General features: G+C 44.1%; 1 protein-coding gene across 5 annotated transcripts in view; it reads left to right on the top strand.

The window, feature by feature from the left end:
• The window catches only part of NEXMIF (neurite extension and migration factor), a 113,171-nt gene extending 104,107 nt beyond the window's left edge, over positions 1 to 9,064 (top strand). For 4 of the 5 annotated variants that reach the window (XM_015860659.2, XM_015860660.2, XM_032444228.1 and 1 more), the window contains exons 3-5: positions 319 to 443; positions 3,473 to 7,757; positions 8,473 to 9,064. In XM_015860659.2, the coding sequence (XP_015716145.1) occupies positions 368 to 443; positions 3,473 to 7,757; positions 8,473 to 8,635 (4,524 nt within the window). In that variant the 5' untranslated portion in view covers positions 319 to 367 and the 3' untranslated portion in view covers positions 8,636 to 9,064. Of the gene's footprint in view, positions 1 to 318; positions 444 to 3,472; positions 7,865 to 8,472 lie in introns of those variants that run through there. The other variant, XM_032444229.1, reaches the window with a different exon arrangement.
• The last annotated feature ends 15,407 nt before the right edge of the window (positions 9,065 to 24,471 follow it).

Genomic DNA, 24,471 nt, shown 5'->3' with positions numbered 1-24,471 from the left:
TTTTGCAAAGCGATTGCAGGTGACATGAAAGGCGCTGTGGAAATATAGAGCACCACTCTGCCTTCTAAAGCAGGACTCTGGGGAAGGAAGTAGGGACATATATCATTTTAACCCTGCCGGAATAGGTTGGACTCAGCTTTTGGAGTGGAAAAGTGAAAATACGATAGCCTAAATAAAGAGCGTTTGTCCTCTTAAGCAGGGCAAGGGCAGCATGTAATGTCGTGTGTTTATTTTTATTGTTGTTATTTTTTATTCACGGTTCCTTGAGCTGATTTTGGGAATTGTACTGACTGTGGTTATGTTTCTGGAAATGTGCAGGTTGGCCAGATGCAGTGGGGCATGGAATGAACAGAAAGAGGTTAAATTGATGGATGACCAACAAGAGCAGGATTGTGCCTCAGAAGACCAAGAAACTATCCTGATTAATGGGGTGAAAGAAAATGGTAAGGAACTTAATTACAGTACATGAGGGAGCAGTGACAACTCGCAAGCCAACTTATTTTTCTAATTCCTTTCATGTATTTAATTTTAGTGGTTTGCAGGTATCTCTGTGCTGCAGAGCAGTAGAGTAAATGGGTATTTTCTGTACTCCAGCTATGGATGTACAGCTTTTTAGGACTTAACAAGTACTGCTTTTGCCCATGCATATGCATGGTTGGAAATGTTTCTGTGCACACGCAGTTTGAATTATAGATTTTAGTTTGGTTTCCTAGGGGAAAAAAAACGTCCTATGAGATTATGTATCCCCTCTGTTGGGAATCTTTCTCTCTCTTCACAATTACATAAGCCACTCTCAGGCAGATTTGATGGAGGATTTTCAGTTCCTACAAATTTAGGGCAAGTTGGAGGTTGGGCAGAAGTAAGAGAGCTGGGTTAGCAGGGAAGGTCAGACCTGAATTGGTCCCTGTAAGGTGTCTAGTACTCTGTTATCCAGTGCCGTGTGTGTTCGAATCCTTCTGTCTTGTCAACGTGAGGTTTACTCTAGTGAGAATGCACAGAGGCAAATGTTGTTCTCATTCATTACTGAAAACCTGGAGCAACTCCAGACACACAGGTGCCCTGAGGTCCCCACAGCATGTGCTGGTGGCAGGTGAAGCGTACGCCGGCGCTTTCCCATAATGATGCAGTTCCGAAGGTCTCTGTCTTTGCCAGCCTATTGCATTCAGGGATGCACACATGGAGGCAGGAGGTGAAGCCCCAGCTTGTGGCAGTTGCAGGAGCTGCAAAGAGGTTTTCTAGCCACGCTCCCCTCCCCTTATCTGGTAGACAGTACCTCCTTAGTAAAGACTGAGGCGATTTCTAGAAATGGACACCACTTCTATGAAATTCAATCAAACAGATCTTAATTAAACATTGCTGTGTAGGAGTTGCTGCTGAATCCCAAGCAGCAAGCCACTCTGATGCCACCACCTCCCTGTTGATGACACAGGGGTGTTGCTTCTTGAATCATCTCACCCTCACTGTAAGTCAGTGCTCATTGCACTGGCCGGGCTTAATCCAGGGCAGCCTATAGGCTGCTGTAATGCATGCTTGGGGATGGGCCTCCTTTAGGAGCTGATTCATGGTGGGATGATCAGTGTTCTGCTAAGGCTGCATGTCTGATTTTGGGTAGCTGTTGAGTTAAACCTGAAAAGGTTTTTTGGTGTTCCAATGTTTTCTAACAGCAGTCTTCTTGGAGTATTATTTACTTTGGAGTTTCAATTGATTGCATACTTGATTTTAGGACAATAAAACCTCTACAAAATCAAGTTTTGGCATTTGTATTTCACAAGAGTCAAGTTCACTTCTACAAGTATAAACCTTAGAAAACCCCACACCTACAGACAGTATATTTTATATTGTATCATCTCTAAGACTGAATTTCAGCTCTCCACCTCTCCCTCTCTTCAAGTGCTGCAGCATTCATAGTCTTCTTTTATCCTCACATTTTCCATGCTTCCTCTCAGCTCCAAGCTGATTCTTCTTTTCTTTTACTTGTAAGGTGGAAGTGCATTGGTTAATTTGTTTTGCTGCTTAAGGAGAAAGATGCCACCTCTGCATTTCTAATCTAAAAATGGTGGGAGGAACCTGAAATGAGCTTTATTTTGCTTTTTAACCCTTTCTGAGGGAGGGAAACAGCACCAATTTTCAGCAAGTCTGTCTGTTCAGAATGCATACAGGCATTGCATTGCATTTCTGATTTGGTTTGCTTAGCATGTTTAAAGTTGTTCAATCCTGATCTGAAGCTTCCTTGTTCTGACTTATGTTATCGGTGATGGCTCCATTCCTGAGACCACTGGGAGCCCAGAACTAGTGACACTTTTGGGGCTGGATCGGTGGGAAAGGTGGGAACATGTGCAGCAGAGGAGCTCCGTACTGTGTAGCAAGGTGCTCCTTCTCATGCTTCCCAGCTGTGTGAGCATCCCAGTCCTGGCTGTGCTGGAGAGGCTGCTGTCCCATCTTCCTGGAGGGGCCAGGCCATGCACCTCCACATGCTTTTCAGCGCTCCTCTGCCCACAAAGAGTGGGACCTCTCCCCACAAGCCCACAGCTTTCCATGAAATGTCCAGACAGGTAAGATGTGTTGGGATGTGAGCATTGGGAGTCACCCTGAGGGTAGCAAGAGACCTCTGGTTATTATGAATCACATATTTGTGTATTTTTACAATATGGAGATATCAGAGCATGTTCATGGATGAAAAGACATTCCCATTTCAAGGGTCACACCATCTGCTGAGCCAGAAGCCAGGTAAATAATCTTACGTTGCCATAAAAGATTACTGTAAGGCAAAGAAAATAAAAATCCTTAGGCTAATAATAATAATAATAATAATAATAATAATAATAATAATAATAATAATAATAATAATAATAATAATAATAATCCTTACATAATGCAAAAGACATTTTAAAGGTTAGGTAAAATGGAAAGATTTGCAAAAACAACAGTAATTCTAATAATTGCTTTAAACTCTTGTGCACGGACAGTGGCAGGAAGGCTTCTGGATTTAAATCAGCCCTAACTCTGTGACCCTGGAGCAGCTCAGGTGCGTTTCAGCTGCAGTCACTGCTGGGAGGGTGTTTTGTTTCTTTAAGAATCTTATTTTTCTATTAATTTTGTAAACGTTAATGGGAACATTTTTTATTAGAGTTGTTTTGTTTTTTAATAACCTTGTCAGATTTGAAAGGCAGTATCCAGGTAACGGTATGTATATTAGGAGGAAGGAACGGATGGTTTCGGTTTTTTAAACATAATCTTGTACCTCTTCCAGCTGGCTGTGGGGGGCAGAGTGTTTACCTCTTTGGGTTTTGTACATCATGAAATTAATTAGCTCTGAGAGCGTGATCTTGTGGGGAGGAGCCTGCCGCCCTGCAGAGGGGAAGAGTCACCCCTGAACCCAGGGAGAGGGGGAGCAGGGTGATGGGGCTGTGAGGTCTGTAAACTCTCCTTTTTCTCCCTTCCTCCCTCCCTTCCTCTCCTCCCACTGTTCCAGAGCCACGAACCTCGGACGGCGAGGAGAGGCCATACAGTGCTGCCGACACCACCGACGCCTTCCCGGCCCTGACAGCAGCCCCAAAGGAAACCCAGGCGTGCCACCGCGTGCTGCCACCCCTGCTTGCAAAGAAGCCCTGCTCGTTGAGCCCGCCGTCCCCACTGCGGCTCACCGATGTCCCTGAGCACACTTCAGACGACTCCTCGGCGCATGCCATCTCCCTCACGTCCTGCGTGACGAAGGGCATGAGCTCCTGGTCTCTGCCAGGTGACTGCGAGAAGGCTCCTTTCAGCATGATGGAGCCCGGAGGCATGTCCGCCCTGACCGGAGACTGCCTGATGCAGCCGAGCAGGACCTGCCTGGGCTGCTTCATTGAATCAAAGGACGGCATTGATGCGGAGCCGGGAATAAGCTTGAAAGTGGGGGATATAAATAGGGATTATGACACCTGTTCGGTCTCTGATATAGGGATTCACTGCATGAGCACAGGAGAAACCATGAGATATGGGGATCAACTGCTTTCAGACCAGCTTTTAAGCTTCCCTATGCATAAATCGAGGGCAGCGGACAAAAGAGATGCAGAAAAATCTGACAGTGATTCAGAGGACCCCACTCAGAAAAATTATTACGAGGGATTACTATTAGACAAATGCAATGGTGAGGAACCCTTACTAACAAATCCCAACCAGGAATGGGGCTATTTTGAATCTTTCATTAGTGAAAGTAAAATTGAGCTGCTTGACCTATGCTCCAAAAATGAGCTTTCTGTAAATCTGTTTTCTGAGGAAGATGTGGATAATTACATGTTTGATGATGACGATTCGACCTTGGGAAGCGACGTCTGCTCCTTAAAGATCAGATACGAGTCGTTCCAGGATAACGTGCGGGAGAAGACCACCGCCCTACAAGAGGATGCCCAGTTCAACTTCTTCCCCAGCGTCTTCGGCAACTGCACCAAAAGGGACAGCAGGAGCACCCTAAAAAGGGGACCCGGTGGTGCCGCCGACCCTTCTCAATTCAAGTCTGAGGAAGGCATCATCTGGGGGGATGAGGAGGAGGACGGCGAGGAAGAGGATGGTGAGGAGGAGGAGAAAGCTGCCTTAAATAAATCTTGCAACAGCACGGAGGTGGTGCAGTACGTGGGCCCCAAAAGGAGCCACTTCTTGGACTCTGTGAATTCCACGGAGGACTCTGGGGAGTTCAGCGATGACAGCACGTGCACAGAGTCCTCCTATGATGTGCTGCGGGATATAAAGGACTGCAGCCGGTACCTGTCCCGGGACCACTCCAGCTCCTTCATCCAGCAGAACTATGGGCTGCGGGCAAAGAGGAAAGTGCGATACAGTGACGACTACCTGTATGACGTGGACTCCATTGAGAACGAGAAGATCCTGGACAAGAAGGAGTGGCTGCCGGACGGGCCCAAGGAGGAGGACGATGACGAGTGGTGCCCCAAGAAACGGCGAAAAGTCTCTCGCAAGGAGCCCCCTGTTATCATCAAGTACATCATCATTAACAGGTTTAAAGGGGAGAAGCATATGCTGGTGAAGCTCAGCAAAGTGGATGCCAACGAGACAACTGTTACCCTGAACGAGGAGCTGCTCAGTAAATATGAAAAGCTGGCCCCATTGAAGGGCTTCTGGCAGGAGAGGCAGCAGAGCCGGCTGGATTTGCTCAGATCGTCTCTCTACCACAAGCAGAATTTCTATCTTAACGGTTCAGATGCTTCGTTCCTCCCTCACCCACGGAAGCGAAAATGCAAGCTAGCAAACAGGCACAGGATTCAAAGAATTAAAGCCATTGAGCAGTCAGTGAACAAGCTGGGCTCTTGCTCCTCCGATCACAAGCAGCCTTGCAGCAGTAAGGAGGACGCAGGCCTGAAAGGGCTGCAGGCATTAGCCATTGCCACCCCCAGCTGTGCAAATGGATTACACGTAAATGACATCACGGACATCGCTGCTGTGAAATGCAAATCGCAGGAACGAGAATACAAGGGGACAGAGAGGAAAGTGCTCCGCCGGATCAAATTCAAAAGTGAAGCCAGGTTGAAATGCAAGAAAATCAAAGCTGCTGCCAGCGTGGCGGAGGGTTGCCCGGCTCTGGGAGACCAGGACTCTGCAGAGCATCTGAAGGATGAAAACGTTCCTTGTGCTTCAGACAGCTCCCATCTCCCAGAGTGCCATGAGGATAAGATTGCTAAAAATTCTCCTTTCCTACCATCCACCTCCTCTTCAGACAAGCCTCTGCCATCTGCTAATATCACCACCAATGTACCCCTGATCCCCGGAGGGTATCTGCAGACACTGTTAGACGCTTCGGATTTGTCGAACAGCACCGGCATCTCATACTTCGCACAGCATCCCTCCGAGCAGCAGCACCCACTCCCCAGCATCATCCCAGCAGAAAAACCATTCACTGCTCTGCAGCCATCGCAGAGCTGTGTGCTGTCCCCACCGTCTGAGTCTGAGCTGCAGCAGTCTCCTGGTCACCTGGAGATGGAGCAGAGCACCTTTGGCAGCGTGTGGCCGGCCAGCAAGGCTGCTGGGGGGAACCGGCAGGAATTCACTGGAGAGCTGCAGGATGCTGCAGCGCTGACAGGCGAGTTTGGTGGTGCAGCAGGCGCTGATGGCCTCCCGGCCTCTGGCTACCCTCAAGTCAATCTGAATAGCAGCAAGCTGCTCTACCAAAAAAATTACATACCGGATAGCCAGCAAGTGCAGCCTGATGATTCTTATCAGTCGTGTCATTTTAATAATGGAGAGGGGCGCTTTCATTTCCAGCGAGGTACACTAAGTACAGATGATGGCAGACTCATTAGCTTTGATTCAGTGGGTTCATTGTCAGTTAGTTCTAGCAATTACAGCTCTTTAAAGTCCTGCGAAAAGGATGGCGACGATGATATTAATGACGATTTCTTGGCCCACTGCAGTCCCAAGCTAGTGATCCAGCAAAGCATAGATGAAATAACCCCTTTGAAGGAGTCCACGGACCTTTTAGACATTTCCAACTTCACACCCGATAAGTTCCGCCAGTCATCGCTCTCGGAGATGTCCCCTCCAGACACTCCCAACCTTTCCCCACAGATAGCTGGCTCCGACACCAAGCCCTTGGGCACCCTTAAGGGCTTCCCGGAGAGTGCCCAGGCTACTCTGAGCAGCTCTGAGAAGGTCAAGTGGAACTGCGGGGTCCTGCAGACCGAGGAGCAGGCAGATAATGGGTTTACTTTAAATAATCACCAGTTTCAGTTCCATATGTTCAACGATGAAGATTCTGTCAGCCTTCTTGAAAAAAGACCATGCTTGTCAACATTTAATGAGCCATCTGGTCAAATTAGCACCAATAGCAAAGTGTCGAAATCTAAGAGGAAAAGTTCATCCAGCAAGAATGCGGGTACAAACCAAAGCTCTTCCCAGAAAACCACTAGGAAAAAATCTCCCAAAACCAACAAAGGCACCGATAAGCCGCAAGGGAAGAACTCTAGGCAGGCACCCAAATCCACCAGGAAGGGGAAGAACACGGCAAGCCTCAGCAGCGAGAAGGTGCAAGTGGGTGGCAGCAGGGCCATCAGCCAGCTGGCCAACCCAGCCTCGGCACCCAAGGGGCTGGCTGAGGGCATTCAGCACAGCAGCCCAACCACTGGCAAGTTGGGCAAGCACAACGGCCTGGCTGGAGAATGGACGCTGGGGAAGGACAGTGGCACAGCCTGGTCAGAAACAAGCCTTGGGAGCACCACAGGCCTGCTGGATGATGACCAGAGGGAGTTTGAGGAGCCCTCCAACATCCTGTCCAATATCGCCTCGGGAATGGCAGACGTCCAGAGGTTCATGATGGCCTCCATCGAGCCCCTGTGGGGACCCGTCAACCACAATAGCGTGCCAGACATATTCCGATCACCCGAGTCGAACAGCCTGAAACTGAAAACCCTTAAAATTTTAGCAGGGACGCCCCAAGAGTCTAAGAAGAAGGCGAACAGCAGCTCACCGGGAATGGCAAAGAACCACAAGTCGAACAACAAGGGCTCGAGTAAAAACAGCAAAGCAGCCACCTGTGACCCTGGTCGCCCCAACTGTTCAGCTGGGTACAATACAGACATTCACTCTCCCTTTTTTGATAAAAACTATAGTAACCTGAGCACTTTAGGCAATAACGGACCTACCCATAAAAAACTGTACCGTCATAAATCAAGTTCTAAATCGCTGAGGGATGAGAACTGTAAGATAAAGCGAACAGACCGTGAACAGACCCATAAGGACCCACCTGTGACAGCTTCTTTTGAGAAACTGAGGTAATGCTGCACCAAACTGGCTGGAATGCCCCTTTAACTTTCCTACTACCTGCTAAGCCCGCTGTTCCTCATTTTTTCCTTCCTGAAAGCAAAAGTTGCATGAAAAAGACATTCCCCTTTTACAGTTTTTGTTTTTCTTTTCTTTATTTTTCTTTGTTTTTCTTTTTTTTTTTCTTTTTTTTCCTTTTTTTTTTTTTTTCCCTTTTTTTTAAATGCATGAAAATACTTATTACTTGCAAGCTACCTAAAGAATGACCAATTTTCTGGCTTGGCTGGGGTTATAAAAAACAAAACAAAACACTAACAAGGCTACTCTTTTCTGCTGTTTGGCTTCTTCGGTTTTTAATTACTTATTTATTGGGGGAAAAGAAAAAAAAAGAAAAAAAAAAGATTACGCGATCTTTTTAATGATTTTGAAAAGACTTTTTTTTTTTTTTTTGAACATTTTGTAAAAAACAAAACACAAAAAAAAGAGGTTATGCATCCAAAAGCCAAGATCTCTAAACTAAAGGCTCTTTAGTTTGAAAATGAAAACTCATTCATAATTGAGCTTCATGTGGCAATTTTGAGTGCTTTCTAGCCCCCTCTGCTGTTTATCTCCTAACCTGCATCATAAAGCTTCATCTCCTGTGTCAGAGTTTAGCACATTTGATCCTGTCGTGGTGACTCCACACGAGCTAACTAAGATGGCATAAAATGTTTGGTTTTTCTGCAGGGAATCAGACTCCATTCTTCTTAAAGCAGAAACAACATTTTTGGTTTTTCCTGTATTTGAAGAAGAGACTCCCTTTTCTAGACAAAAAAAGACGTTTGATGTTTCTTTTTTACGTTTGTTTCTTTCATTGGTTTCTTTCGAAATATGCCTTGTGGTACGTTGAGATGTAAGTGCTGAAACGAAGAGTTTGAAATTGTGGGAATTTATTATTTGAAAGCAAACCTAATTTGGTATTCTCTGTGAAAGACTGTTTTAAAAGTCATACTGTTGTACAGTAGTTTATGCACTATTACCCACAACAACAAAAAAAAATTGTGCCAAACTATGAACAAGTGACTGTATTGTACATATTTTTACTTCTCTATCAACATTGGGTTGTGAGTGTTTTCTGCAGCTATGCCTTTTGATTTTACTAGATACATTCCAGTTATTAAGTACTAACCACCCCCTTTGAAAGCACCTGTAACTCATGATGAAAACAATATCGCTCACTTATACAACTTACCAAAAGTTTTATGGACATAAACTAAAAGTGTGCCAAATTTACTTACCTCATTTCATGGATTCACCCCTGTGGTTTAAAGCTCATAAAGAAAAAAAGAAAAGAAAAAAAAAAAAAAAGGAAAAAAAGAAAAAAAAAGTTTAAAAAAAAAAAAAAAGGAAAAAAGGAACTTTGAAACTGATGCTGGGAAACTGTAATGTCCTCTCTTTAAAACCACGAGCAGAAAAAAAACATGATGGTGAAATGCTGAGTTTCGTTATAGGAGAGAGTTGAAATGGTGAAGGAGTTCAGAAAACACTCCAGGTAAGTTTGACAGGAAGTCGAGTGTCTGCATCTAGAGACTATGAAACAGCTGCTTTTCAAGTGTCTGTTTTCTTAAAGCAAAACCTGTAGCTGAAGAGCATTTGAAATGCAAAGTTACATTGCTAATTCTTTGTATCTCAGTTTTATATATTTTATAAGAACCTGGGATAAATTCTAAAGTAATTATAAAGACGGAACTAATACGTTTCATACATTTATTGCTGTTTACTTTTACTTTGAGTAGTTTCTTAAATATTTTTGATGCAGAGCCTGTCAAAAGTGCTCTCATTTCATATCTTTGGTGTTTCCTAAATGTCTAACCTTGCAATGCCAGTGTAGTTTGAAACATTGAAATCAGAATCATTAGTTTAAACACAACTCTGAGCCTTTCTTTTGATTCAATTCATAACGTAGGGAAGAAATCAGAACTATTTGTGATCTCACTGATCAGGGCCGGTTCATACATGACTGGACTTTGTTAGAAAGCATTAAGTATTGAATGCTAAATGTATTACTGAAAGGCCTTATTTGTAACCCTACTCACTGCACCCTCGCCCTCCAAGAAAATAACAAAAGCAAGCAAACAAATAATCTCTTCCTTGTGCAACTGAGAGCCTGTGCATTTTGCTGCTGATTTCTTATGAAACCTTGATATGCAAGAGACCTGCTAGCTGGGAGCTGTTAGAATCAGAGGGGTGTGAGACTCAGACACACACAGCAGAAAGGGGGGAGGAAGTGGAGCCTTAATACAGCCAGACAGTTCACTCTCATGTTCACAGGCATAGAGCTGGTGTTGCACACATGACAGGACTAGACTCTGTTCTCTGTACAAGCCCATGCTGAAAGCCGAAGCATCAGGAATGACTGAACACAAGATTTGGGTTGATTTAGTGAAAACATGGACTGTTTCTCATTGAACACTTGGAGTTGCAAAGTGTCAAACTGGCATCATGGTGTTTCCAGTAGTCGCGGATTCTCAGATATTCAATTAACAGATAGCAATTAACAGAATCACAGAATATCAGGGATTGGAAGGGACCTTGAAAGATCATCTAGTCCAATCTCCCTGAACACCTAGAGCAGGTCACACAGGAACACATCCAAGTGGGTTTGAAATGTCTCTAGATAAGGAGACCCCACAGTCTCTTTGGACTGCCTGTTCCAGTCTTCTGTCACCCTCAACAAGAGAGCACAGCACAGCAATCACATTTTATTTAATGGAAAAACAGCTGGTGCAGGCAGGAGTGCATGTCAATCCCATCCCGCCTCTGGAGTTTGGAAGGTGCTCTGGATCTTGGAGACAAGCACTATGCTAGTGCTCCAGCCTGGGGTGTTTGGCTTACCTGTGCCACTGTGCTTTCTCCTGCATCCCCCTGTAGCTGTCTTTTTTATCCACAGTGATTCAGGATCCAAGCCCTTGACATGTTCATCCTGCACACTGAAGGGTGAAGGGCTCCTGGCTCCATTCTTTGGTATATTTCAGCTACTGCTCCTGTGGAGACAGGTCAGGCCTGGAGTTAGGGTGTGGTATGTCCCTTCTTTTTGATCCAGAACCATCCTTTGAAAGCACTGGCCACTGAGCCCACACTGTGTTCTTCATGATGAACATTCTAACTATGTGATCCATAACCAAGTCAGTTGTACTGGAACAGGTAGCAATATTTATTGCGTTTGAGAAATGTGCAATAGGGCATGAATATGAGTCATAAGACATATCAGCTATTTTATTGCATATCACAGAACAGCTTTGATTGGAAGGGACCTCAAAGCTCATCCAGCTACACCCCCCTGCCATGGGCTGGTTGCCCCCCACCGTCTCAGGCTGCTCAGGGCCCCACCCCACCTGGCCTTGAGCACCTCCAGGGATGGAGCACCCACAGCTCTGTGGGCAGCAGTGGCAGGGCCCTCCAAGTAAAGAATTTCCTTCTCACATCTAAACTGAATTCCCCCTCTTTTAGTTTAAAACTATTCCCCCTTGTCCTTTCTCTATCAGACTGTAAAAAGTTGGTCTCCCTCCTGTTTATAAGCTCCATTTAAGTACTGGAAGGCCACAGTGAGGTCTCCCTGGAGCCTTCTCTTCTCCAAGGTGAACAAGCCCATCTCCCTCAGCATTTATTCTTAAGAGAGGTGCCCCAAAATATGAAAAATCAAGGAATAACACAGCTGCCAGACATTTCAGGACAGTGTTAGTTACAAATGCCTGCTGCCTTCCTTGCTGCTCTCCCCTCACTCCTTTTGTTCCAATTTCTTTGCCATCTTTGGTTGCCATCTCACATCCCCAGCAAAATCTCTAACCATGGACATTTTCGAGACCCCTAATGACTCAGAACGACATGAGCCCTTCTCAGTGTCTGAAAGTTATACCCCCATCAGTGTGCTCCAAAATTACCAAATCTGGGCAATTGCTTTCGAGCCAAACATTTGTCCTTCCCCCTTTTGGTTTTGATCTCCACCTGCCTATCACTACCTCAAGATTTTAATCACTTCCACCTTTGCTTCATTCCTTGTCATAGAACTTGAGTTTTTCCCTTTGCCTTTGTTGGGACTGTTCAATTTTCATTTCTCCACGTGCTGCTTGCAGCCATGGGATATTTGTCCCAACTGTCCTCCACTCTCTTTCCATGCGCCCCTCAGGCTCCCCACGTTCACTTTGGCTTTCCCATCCAAAATCTGTTGTCTTATCTGATCCCCATGCACTTCCAGCCATCTTTTGTCAGGCTCCTGGCTGCTCAGGGTGATTAATTCAAGCTACACAAAGATGTTCATTCTGCATCATCCCTTAGGATGTCTATTCTCCTTGATCTTGTTCCACCCCTGCTGTAGAGGCATCGTGTGAAGGGACCATGATATGTACTGCTTTGCTCTTGAACTGTGCTGTGCTGGACCGCAGCAGCTGGGCAAACTATAATCAATAGGAAAGTGGCTGCTTACAAAAACTGACTGTAAAAGTGGGCTGAGACCAAGCTGGGGCAGTTTAACACGAACCGCATTAGAGCATGCGTCTCCCACAGGACAGAGAAAGCAACCATTCTCCTTTGAGGAATACATAGCAAGGACAGTGTCCTTCCATGAGAAACCCTACAGCAAGCTGACAGCAGCCAGTTCACCCTTGATAGCCACAGTTTTGCTGGAGGTACTTGCATATAGAGGTTTTGTAAATAGAAAAATATCGACAATGGGGATTCAAATAATCATTTAAAAACAAAAAAAACCAACAACAGGTTTACATCTCGCTTTTTGTTTTTAATTTCTAAGCATTAGAGGTTTTCTTGAAACACGGAGAGTTGTGAATTACAGACCAGGTTTAGCAAGGTAATCTGGTGGAGGGAGGTGAGCCATGCCGCATGGTTCTGTCCTGCTGAGCCCAGCCTGCATGGAGAGGAAAGCCAAGTTCAGTCGCTTGTGCAGCAGTTGCTGTGCAGCTGTTTCTTTAAAAAACAATCGAGATCACTGTTATTTTTTTGGCATTACAGCTCAAATGAGCCGGGAAATAAAATCAAGGCATTCAAAGAGTTTTAATCCCATGCCTGTTGGACCATGTTATTCCTTCCGTGAGGTCCCAGTCTAGCAAAGCACTTGGGCAAGAAGCACCTGCAGCAAGCGGCCACTGCTCACCCGAGTGCTTTCTTGGACTGCAGTCTGCTCTGGCGTGAGCCGAGAGAAAACTCCATTGAAGTCAGTGTAAGTGAGAAAAGGATCAGGTGTATGGACTTCAGTCGGTGCAGGATCAGGCCCTTGGTCTTACTTTCTCAACTCGGTGTGTTGGACTTTGCCTGTGCAGCTCCCAGAGTCCAGCGGCAGTTGCATGGTTCAAGGCGCTGACATCTATTTGAGAATGTGCCTCTTTGTCTCTTCAGCGTGTAAAATAATGCAAAAAAGAAGAATATATAGAATAAACAAAGTACAATGTCTGTGGTAGAAGCAAGGCTTTTCAAATCTGTTTCTCAGGTAAACAAGTGACACTAATGACAGTGGAGTAAGAGCCATCTAAGGGAATTCAGATCTAGAAAAGGAGGATGTCCTCCGTCCCACAGGATACTTGGGTTGCCAGACACGTTTACTGAGCCTTTGAACACTTGGTGCAAAAGGAAACAAGAAATAGAATTTGTATTCACCGCTACCCTTCGATAGATAGGGAAATAAAAAAACACCCCACAAACCACGTATGTTTCAAAAGCACAAAGGGAAGACTTTAAAATAAAATAGAAAAAGGAAAAAAAGAAAAAAAAGAAAAAAAAAAGAAAAAAAAAAAAAGGATTCTGGTTAAACTCCTTTTGTCTTTTACTCCCCGTGGGAAGCAGGGTAGGAATTGAAGGAGATGCTCTGTTTCACATCCCACAGCGCCGGCTGCGGCTGTTCTGACTGCTGCCTACAGAGATTTGAATGTACTGCTCCTTGAGTTAACTTCCATAGAACTAGAGGCACCTCGCGAGTAAGTTGCTACTGTTTTATGGTGCTAAAGAAAACTTTTATCCCCCTCAAGCATTTAAGAGATATGAAATGGCCCTTTTTATGAATGTAACATATCCATTTCCGTTTAACATTTTACACTGCAATTTTAACATGTTTGGAAATGATTTGCCTTTTTTCTTTTAGAATAAGCTTTATAAATATTCTGTAGAGTCAATTGAAGTATAATTCTTAAGGATCACTCTAAGACGCCTACAAAATCTTGTATATTTTTAAGTGTGCCAATTTGTAAAATATTTTGTAAGTGTATATTTTTCTTAGGAAAGTGCTGTGAAGTGTTTGTATGTGTGAGGTTTCCCTTTTTTTGCACCTCCGGGTGTTAATAAAAGGATGTATACTTAAAAGTTTCTGGTTTTAAAAACCAAAATACAAAGAAAAAAAAACTTAAAACTTTTTGTTGGAGATTTTGTAATAAAAAGAAATGTTGTGAAAGAGTGTAGTGATATTGTGTAAAGGAAACTGGAAAATTTGTGAGCGCTTTGCTGTTTTATAGATCCTCTTGTAAATTATTCTTGTAATATTTTGGGTTTTGTTGTTCTTGTTGCAAAGGTTTTAAATATTTGTGACTGACTCTGTATGGTGCAAACGTCATATTGTTAACTTGCTGAGTTTTGTTATATTGTTTATGGAATAAATAATAATAATAAAAAAAAACAACAAAGCAATTAAAATCTCATTTTAAGGTCATGTATGGAGGAGAAATTAAAACTGCCGTTTACTGAATATTAGGAATTGCTTCTTGAAACAAATTGCTGCCCTCAGAAATAAACGAGCAGCTGTCCTACTGCAAGCCGCACACGCACTCGTGGTTTCGGCCCTTTGGTTTAATTGGGCTCACATTAATTACTTGAAGCCACGTTGGAAACAGGGGTGCAATAGAGGACGGGAAGACATGGGGAAAATACGTTCGGATGGCTTTTACTTCTCCACTTCTCTGAGGCCTTTTGTGCTGGGTACGGTGCTGTGGGCAGTGAGCGCTCACCGGGTTCCTGGGTCTGTCGCCAAGGGAATGAGAAGCTACCCTCAGAAAACAGACGTGGCACCTCTACGAGCAAACAGCTGCCTGGATTCACGGACAGCCACAGACAAGCATTGCCTCTGAAGTGCAGCCCCAAGTGATGGTACAAGATTTTGATGTTTCCTATGTTGTGTGGTACCAGATGCAAAGTGGTGAGTCGGGACTGCTGGCTGGTCTCTGCTCTCTGGTAAGTGAAAGGTGGTGGGGCTCCTGGTCTGAGAGGGACAGGTGTTACCACCCTGGAGATAGTTCCAGCACAAGTACAAGTCCTGCACAGAAATCAGAACATTGTGCATGCAGCAACGTGCCTGTCAGTGTTAATGACATCAAGGTGTAAGAGAACGCAAATGCTTTCCAAATCCTGAGCAGCATCAGGTCAAGGTGACTCAGAGTTTTAGATTATGATTTATGGCCGGCAGTGCCAGTGTGGCTGCTGGACTTGGGCTCACACTGTGGGCATGGAACGGTCACCCCACAAGGGAAAGTCACAGGGATGGGATGTGCTGTGAGGCTGCCAAGCACAGCAAACACCCATGAAATGCTGCACAGCCAGATTGAACTACTCACTGGAATTAAAAGCATTGTTCTAACTTCCCTAGTGCTTCCTTCAGCCCCAGTCCTAAAGTTCTTTCTGACCCTTGGTTCCCAATGGAATCATATTTCTTAGGAAACATCCAATTTCTCGGCCTTTCCCACAGCTGCAGTTCCTCCTGCCTACATGGGGCAGCACCTGTGGGAGCCTCACTGCCTCCCACCAATATCTGAAGCTGACAATACTTAGGCTGCTCCTTGAAGTCAATTCCTCTGTTCCTCTTTAGAGTTCCCCTGCTATACTCTAATGGGAGAGGTGGGTTCTACCAAAGTACTTGCAGTGTAAACAGAAGAAATAAAGTTATAAACCCATTGAGCACCTGAGGGGCAAAGCACATTTTTAAAGGCCAGTTTCACACACAGCTGTACCCAAACGGGCTTTTGCAGCTTGTTTCCAGCAGTCCCGCCTCCAAAGCCTAATGCTTAAAGCAAGAACACATGATAAAAACCCAAACAATTAGTGTGTTTACCAGCATGCAGCACTGATGAGCTAGGAAGTGGGAATATGCTCCCCTCTGCACATAGAGCAGCACTGGGATCTGGCAGTGTGTGCTGTAGCAATTACAGGAGATAAGATTGGTTTCATGTCAGCCTCCTGGAGGCAAGGAGGGATGCTGTCAGAGGCTGGTTCTGGCTCTGCAGGGACTACCTGCCAGACCCCAAACCTCCTCCAACCCAGCCACAACCACACAGGATTTTACAGGTCCCACACTGCAGGAGGGAACAGCCAGCGCTGGCCACATGGAGTTGGTGTTGATAAAGGTATGCAGTCTTCCACAGACAAGTTGCAGGTGTTTCAGTGGGGGTGACACCTACAGCAGCATTGCTTCACAAGCATACTTTGTGTTGCACTGGTTCAATAAAGCACTTAAACGTGCACTTTATCTTAAGCATGTTAGAGATTATCTCGCTCTTTAGCAGAGCATTTAAGTATGTGCTTAATTTAGGGATTTAATTAAGGATTTTAATTGTAGACTTCAGTATGTGCTTACCTGTTTGGCTGAGTATGTGTGAGATTACTCCATGTTGATGATTTCTACATACAGAAAGTGACTAATTCCTCCGGAATGAAAATGCTGGGTTATTCTTGCACAATGCAGTTAAAATGTAAATAGGAAAATGCAAGAGACAGTTAACTTGATTCCTCCAGCTGAAAGCATTATCCATGACCAAATCTGAGTTGATTAAAATCTAATATAATTAGTTTTCACCTCTAAAGTGGCATTACAGATCAATAGAACAAGGCACTTTAAAAATGAGTCTCCAGCTCATAAGCTTTAATTACGAGAAAGGAAGGATTCACACATGCTCTCTCACTGGAGATAGAGACCTTGAAATGTAAATGGCCACCAAATAATGGGCTGTGAAGCCGTTTCTCCAGTCATTAGTGTTTTAAGCCGATTTCCTAAGGAAAGAGAGCTCCAGCAATTTGCATCATCAGGCTGCCTTTGGGGTCACTTCCATGGCTTTTGAATTCCCTGATAAATTTCTCCTAATTGGGGGAAAAAGGGGATTCCAGAGACACAGAGCTTCAACAGGTTTGACACCAGCAAGCAGCCTGTCTTCTGCTTCTGCAGGAACATCGGTGGCCATAGAGCAGCTTGCTGCCATCAGCACTGGGACCACCTTGCTGTGGGGCTGAATCTTCAATTCTGCTTTCCTTCACTGCTGATGGTTTGGGATGCTCCAAAGCTCTGAATACGCATAGGTCTGAGTTATCTGCTGTGACATGTATTTTATTGCATGCCTGGAAAGCACATAGAATTTAAATGCACAACAGTGATACCAGTCTGAACTACAGGAGTCACTGATTTACTGCCACATGCAGTGAAACATCCATGTTGCTTCTTTGCCTTTTTGCTTCTTTGGCTTTTTGTCATTGTACTGTTCCTAGCTGAAGTTACACAGTAAATGATGTGAGGGAAGATGTAGTAGCTGTCTATTTCATTGCATACCCCCTCAATTTTTCTCTTACCACCTATAAAACTACATCTCAAACACTCCCCTCCTTCTGTACTTCTGTCTCTGCACAGCATCTTTCTGGTTCCTTCCAAAAGAAAGGAACACCTGTGCTCTTCCTCCAACCCCAGCCTGCCTTCCCACAGCCTCTGTTCCCCACTATCAAGGCAAACATTTCTTGTCTGCCATCCTACGCTACTCCTGAGCAACCTCAATCCCTTCTTCCCAACCTTCTCCATGAGTGCCAGTCAGGAATCATCATCCCAAGTCCTGGGACAACAGCTGAAAATTGGGGTCTCATCGAACCCATTGCTTTCTGCTACACACTGATGTTTTCCAGCTCTGCTCAAGAGTGTCTCCATCCCTACATTTAAGGACATAGACAGGTTTCATGCCATATGGAATCCTCCTATAGCAATGCCTCTGTCTTTTTGCTGGCAGCAATCAACAAACAAGCTGAGATGTATGTTACCCACAACTTCTTCCTGTGGAAGAATGAAAGGATATGTTTTCTCTACAGGTACTCGAGATGGAGATCAAAGGTGCCATGCATTCAATACTGCCTCACAGAAACAATCTCAGGACGGTCTTGGCTTCGTAGCTGGGCTGGGATAGCTGGGCTGTGTGGTCAGCACAGGAACTGTCTATAGCTGCAGAGGTGTTCAGCGTTGTGGCTGAATATGGCCCCTGGAAATGGCTTAAGAACAGGAGATCAGACTCTGGTTAACAACTCATTTCATACACACTGTTAGGAAAGAGGATCATTTCCTGCTCCTCTGGGTTGTAGGGATGTTCTTGAGGGGAAGTGCAGCTTTTCATGACAAAATTGAACCCAGGCCTTAGATCATCCTTTGCTTTACTGTTGGGTTTCCTATCCTGCAGTGCGCATGAATGCAACTCAGTGGAAGAAATGGTGTGTTAAAATCAAAGTCTTTCTGTCTCTTGTACAATGAGATACCTTAAGCCGTGTGAGGTTGACTTGATTTTCCTTTTAAAGTTCATATATTGAGCTGTCTTAACATGCATTATGGGGAGCAATTTGACACCTGGAGAGGGAAGGACCACCAGAGCCAGAAGGGCTCAGAAGCCCTTGCTGGGGCGACCCATCCCAAGGCTCCCCCAGCAGCCAAAGGACAGCATGATCTGATCCTGGGCATGGCCTCTGTGCTACAGAGAGACAAGCATGAGTGAGTTTCTGTTGCATTATGCATCACTTTTTTTTTGTTACTTTTTTTTTTCCCCACATGAATATAAGAGCTATTTCTAATTCCTGTATATACCTGCACTGTTTTTTCCTTTTACCATTAAAATTCACTTAGAGATCTTCTAGACAGTGTGATTATGCAAGATTAGGCTTCTAGCCTTTCAGTGGAAATAACAGTTGGAGTGGATGGTTATAAATGCAGCTGCAGACAGCAGTGAAAAGTATCTGAGGAACGTGTTCTCAGGAGCACAAGAATTGTTATAGGTAGGTTGTGTGGCAGAACTGGCTTGGGAACGGTGACTGCAGGCTGGCAAAGCAGGGACTGGAATCAAGGAAAAGAGGAAACTGAGCTTGACTGAGCACTGTCTGTCCCGCTGTCTGAAATTACAGCACAAGTTGTTGCAGTGGCAAACAGCAATCATCTGTGGGAGTTGGTTTTGTCTATCAGAGCATCCCCACTTCAGAGAGTCACTCAGCATCGCTGGATGCTCCTTCAGATGATGATCTAGAGCAAATAACTTGAGTAATGCCTGACTTACCAACTCGTCTATCAGGTGCCGTGTGTTTCTTATCTTCTTGCACGCTGCACATCTCCTATCTTCTTTGAGAAGAGGGAAAAGAGAAGCCTGTGGCATTTAGAAATTTGGAGATAGAAAAGACATCTTCAGATGTTTTACCAAAGTGGTGACGACCAGGATCTCTCATGCCTTACATCGTGCGCTGTAGTGTGATCATAAAACCCTTATCTGGAATGCAGGGCTGTGATTGACATGCTCCTATTTCAGTGCACTGCTGGTACAGAGGAAAATCTCTGCCAATTCTCAGCAGTGCAAGGTGCAAGACCAACAGACGAGTCAATCTAATTTCAATCTGCAGTGCACCTGTATAATGAATAGCATATTATCACACCCTTTACATGATTATCTCTATATAATATAGTTAGTCTTCATAGCCTTTGGTGCATCATGTTATTTATTCTTTCATCTAATGTATTTGGAGTAACGTGCTAGCAAGATGCAGCCCCATTTATCCATCTAGGGACAACAATATCAGGAATAAATGTTAAACTAAAGGAAGGAATTTAAAAAAAAGAAAGAAAGAAAAAAAAGCAGCTCTATTTGTGCTATGCTGAGATGCGTTTCTTGGCAGCCCTAAAGATTCAACAGTCTGGTATTTATCATGATGAAACCAAGAAATGTCTGATGATTACATGAGGACAGTAAAGAGACAGAGCACGAACTGCAGGCTGAGAGATAAGGGGTACGTTTTGATGGTAGGCAACAGCTACAGCAGTGGTATGTTGAGTCGGCTGCCAGGGGCAAAGATCAGCAGTGGTGATCAGCAGCTGCTGGAGGCCACAGTGCAGACACAGCTTCTGGGATTTCTCCCTCCTGAGGAGACAAAAGGTCAGCTGCAGCTGCTAATGGAAAATCTCCCTGTGAGCTGGACCTCCATTTGTCCTAAGGAGCTGCACCATAATTTGTAAGCCTGCAGAGAGAAGCCTCGACCTTGCACAGATGTGTGTGCTCGTGCATAAAGAATTTGCACATGAAGTTGCTGTGACGCTCCGTGCCTGGGCAGTAGCTATGAACAGTGTCCTCAGAGGTCCAGGCTGAGGTAATGGTGATTCATTACTCTGTGCAGAGGGAGAAAACTCCCAATCTTTGAACAGTTGCATCCCAGTGACAGAAGTCCCTCGACTCCCTTTGCTTTGTGTTATTTTTACGAGCACAAAGTCGAAGAAACACACAACCCTTCTGTTTTGGCTTCAGTTAATCTTTTATACTAGAGAATATTTGACACAAGATTCGAAGGAATGACAAATTGCCCTCTAGAGCAGGCATTTCCTAAAGAAAACTCAATAAAAACATGCAGACATACTGCTCATCATATAGATCTTGCAGGCTCTCATAGGCAGTAGCATGAGTTTCTGCCTGGAAAATTTGTTTGGCAACTGCTTCCCAAATCCTCTCTGGCCCAGATAAAACCACCAGCCTTCAGGATCAATGATCTCCTCTTGTAACTCACTGCACAGCAGGGCCAAGGGCATCAGAAGCAATTAAAGAGAAATGAGAATTGGTTTGAAGAATGTAATAATCATTCAACTAGCTGGAGAAAAAAAAAAGGGGGGGGGGGGGAAAGGATTATATCATTGATACACTAGAAAGAATAACATATGCTCTCTAACAAGCGTTATGGCACCCACAGAAGTAAGCCTGAAACCACAAGGACTCGCGCTGTAAATGATTTGATTCTGAAGAACAAGGAAACAATATGTTGAAAATCAATTCAAGCAGCTAAAAAAGTGAGGAGTGGGCAGGGGAGGGGGCTCTGTCTCCAGTCTTGGAACATGAAATGTTCAGAACAAGTAACGCTTTTCTTTCACGTTCCAAATGACCCTGCTACAAAACACTGTACCTCAACACAGTAATTAGGCAGCTCTGCTAATGGGGTATCAGAGGATGGGCCTGATAACTGCTCATCCAGGACTGTCCTCCCCAGTCCCAGGCCCTCCAACATGATTCTCCTGCAATTCTCTGAATTTCTTTCTGCATCAATTTCAGCTGGGCTTGGGATTATTTGTAAAATGGCCTTGGGGAACTTGTTCAAAGGCGCTGCCGCCACAGACGACTTTGCATTTTAAACCAAAGCATTTCACCGCTATCTGTCTGGACACATGAGCTGCTCAGCACTGCTTCATTAGGCAAGTTATTTTTAAATTCTCAGAAAGAGCAAAACATTGCGAGAGGAATTATCATTTGCTGTTGAAACAGCTGCAAAAAGGAAGAGGCATCAGCTCTTTGTGGGACCCCCTGCTACTCGAGTGATTAACCAGATGGCAGTACCAAGAGGCACCCACTTACACTCAGGAGACACATGAGATGTCAAAAATACCATCCAAATATAAGGAGTGGTGGGGGACCACCACAACAGTTGGTTTGATGTAAATGAGAGGGGGCCAACAACACCCAATAGGAAAAAAAACTGTGAAAGATTTCTCTTCTCCTTTGCCCTGTCCTGTGTTTCCCCTTTCGTCATCTTCCCATTTTTCTCCTAAGGGCAATAAGTAAAATACTGGGGGGGAAGGGGAAAAAAAAAAGAGAGAAAAAAAAAAGCAGTTTAAAAACCCTCGATTTTAACTTATCAATGCAAATAGAAACATAAAACCTGCCTTATTCCCCGAAGAAACAGTAAAAAACCCAGCAGTCACCCAGTGCTTTCAAAATGCCAAGGGGCAGCAATAAGCTGGTGTTATTTGGAGCTACTCTTGCATCATAACATGCTTATACATCTTAGCAGCTGATACTGTTCATACAGCACAGAGTTAGGGCAAAAGGCCCAGCAATAGAGCTGTTCTGGTTGGTGTTTTGGAGGGGGTAGGGGTTGCAAATGCTGAATGCCCCACACCTTGTGTTGCTCAGAGCAGCTACGGCTCATGCTGACGAGGTGAAACAAAGTGTTGAAAAGCTGCAGCCTACTCTGCCTACATCTAAAAACGGAGGTGAGAGGACTGAGGTACAAACCTGTGTCATCTTCCTTGGTGTCCCTGCTTTCGGCTTCCAGGGAAGTGTTAGAACCTCTTATCACAGCTGATTATTCCCCTTGTGAATCACAGTTTTCTAGGACTTTATCTCCTGTCCTGCAGTTCAGCTGCCACTCTATTCTTAGGCAAATGCCTTTATATCTGGTGGCATTTAAAAACATGTTGTGTGCTTAAGCTTAGCTCATTAAGTGATCCAGATTAGGTTTTGTATCAGTGACCTGCCCCAAACTTTGGCTTGCCTGCAAACCACCAGTAATGATTTTATGCTGTTTAGGTCACTGATTACATATTAAGCGGCGCGGGGTCAAGAACTGATAGCAAGGAAACTGTGCTGTGCTCAGTGATGAATCTGCTTACAATTGCACTCCCGAGACCTGTCGGTTAGTTTTCAGTCCAATTAATACTTGTCATATGACTTACATCGTTCCTCTTTCTCAGTCAAAATATTGTGAAAGACAAGATCAGCTGTCTTACCAACTGAAGGTTTATTATATCAGCACTACTGCTTGAAAATCATGATATTGAGTTAAATTGACAAAGCCCAGTTTTCCTAACGTTCGCAGTATCTTTTGAAATGGTTTTGAGGCTTCTTAACATCCCTATGTTATTTTGCTTGGCATTGCTATCCGTATAACAGGAATATACCACATCTGCTCAGATAAAAGCCACACTTTCCCCACACAAGTTAGACTGCTAGGAATTGTTCTAACCTTAGATTTCCTTTCAGGTTTATTTTGGGCTGGTATATTAGTGTAAATGGGATTCATTTGCTGGCTCAGTACCTGGCTCTGCTAAAACTTGGAATATAGAAGGATTTCAGTGGGGTTTTTTGGTTTGGTTTTGTTGTTGTTGGTTTTTGCTTCAGGTTTAGAAGCTCCCAAGAGATTTTGATTTTTCTCACCTCACTGCGTTTGGATTATTACTTATCTATACTGTGAATAAATTATTTTAATACATTTCTAGAGAAAAAGAACTACACCAAGATTTTTATATAGGCTTGGGAGTTTTTCCTTATTGCTGCAAAGTTCTCAATGCAAATATATTTTCCCTTACAGTGTCTTTGAAATACAGTGTTACCCTGATCCTGTTTTCTTTTCGAGGCTGACAAGGAGATATGCGCACACAAGCCATTAATTGTTATTAATGTCAAATGGGCACTGAAATCTACTAAGTGGTTTTGAAAAATCAGAGCTTGTTCTGCATCTGATGGACCCTGTGAGGTGAGCCGTGTATCATCTCCATCCAGTCTCACTGTGGAGGGTGTGGAGGTGCTTGACCCCAGTCATCTGCCCCAGACCTTTGCTACAAGATTTTACTGCTGAAATAAACCACGGATCAGCAGAACTCAGCTGCCATCTCTGCACATCACTGGACGTTCATCTCCCAGCAAACTGCCAGAAGAGTAGGAAGTGAAATAGTATTTTTCATTCCTCTGGTGCTGTCCATTTGATAACATGTTACACTTTCAGCTGGTTACTCAAACTATATTACTGAGGGGAAAAGAAAGAGATAAACACAATTTGTTTGTCATAAACAAATGCCATAAAATACTGTTAAAAAAATACTCTGAGACCGCTTCAGAAAAGTTAGGGAGCAAATATTTGCTTCATGTTCATGCATAAGTCACTGTTGTAGTCACATCACCACCCGCTTCTTCAGTTCTTTAAGGTCCATCATCGGAGTTCTCTGATGGATGTCCTGCTGATTTACCGATTGCCAATGCTGACACTCAGTGGCTTATCAATTGGCAGCACAAAGCTCTCCATGATAAAATGGATCGACTGTGCACTGATCATCTGCTCCCTGAATTACTGATGTTTTACATCAGAATGATTTTTTGCCTGTTTCAGAGATGGCTGCCAAATAAAGAAAGCAGACATACGGAACCACAGGATCTTTCTCTCTTCTGCAAACCCTGGAATCTACCTACAGGAAAAGATCTGTTCATCATATGTAGATAGGTCAGTGTATTGTAGGGATTATACCAGAAAATATATTTGCATTGAGAACTTTGCAGTACTGGGGAAAAAAAAAATCCAAACCTACAGCAAAATCATGGCATACTTCCATGTTTTATGCTCTAATTCAATAAGAAAATACATAGTTGGGGGTGTACATCTAATCCAGATGGAACTGGGATTGCTCCTTTAGTAATCATTTTGGCATCGTGGCCTTAGTTCTATTGAGTTTCCAGTCAGTTTCATTTCATGGTCCCATCCTGTAGGAAATAAAACTGATAAGAAACAAAACCTGCAACTGACCACTCAATTTGTTCCTGCTCAAACACTATAGCTGCCTTTGAGTTGTTATATCCCAAGGGGGAAAAAAACAAAGATGACTTCCAAGGAACTTCGCTTTTTCTAATGTCATTTTCAATAGGTATTTCTGAGACAGTAATGTGGGATCTT

This window comes from Coturnix japonica, chromosome 4 (genome assembly GCF_001577835.2).
Source record: "Coturnix japonica isolate 7356 chromosome 4, Coturnix japonica 2.1, whole genome shotgun sequence".
Taxonomy (NCBI): domain Eukaryota; kingdom Metazoa; phylum Chordata; class Aves; order Galliformes; family Phasianidae; genus Coturnix; species Coturnix japonica.
Note: the sequence above shows the minus strand (reverse complement) of the source record. Positions and strands in the feature narration are given on the sequence as shown.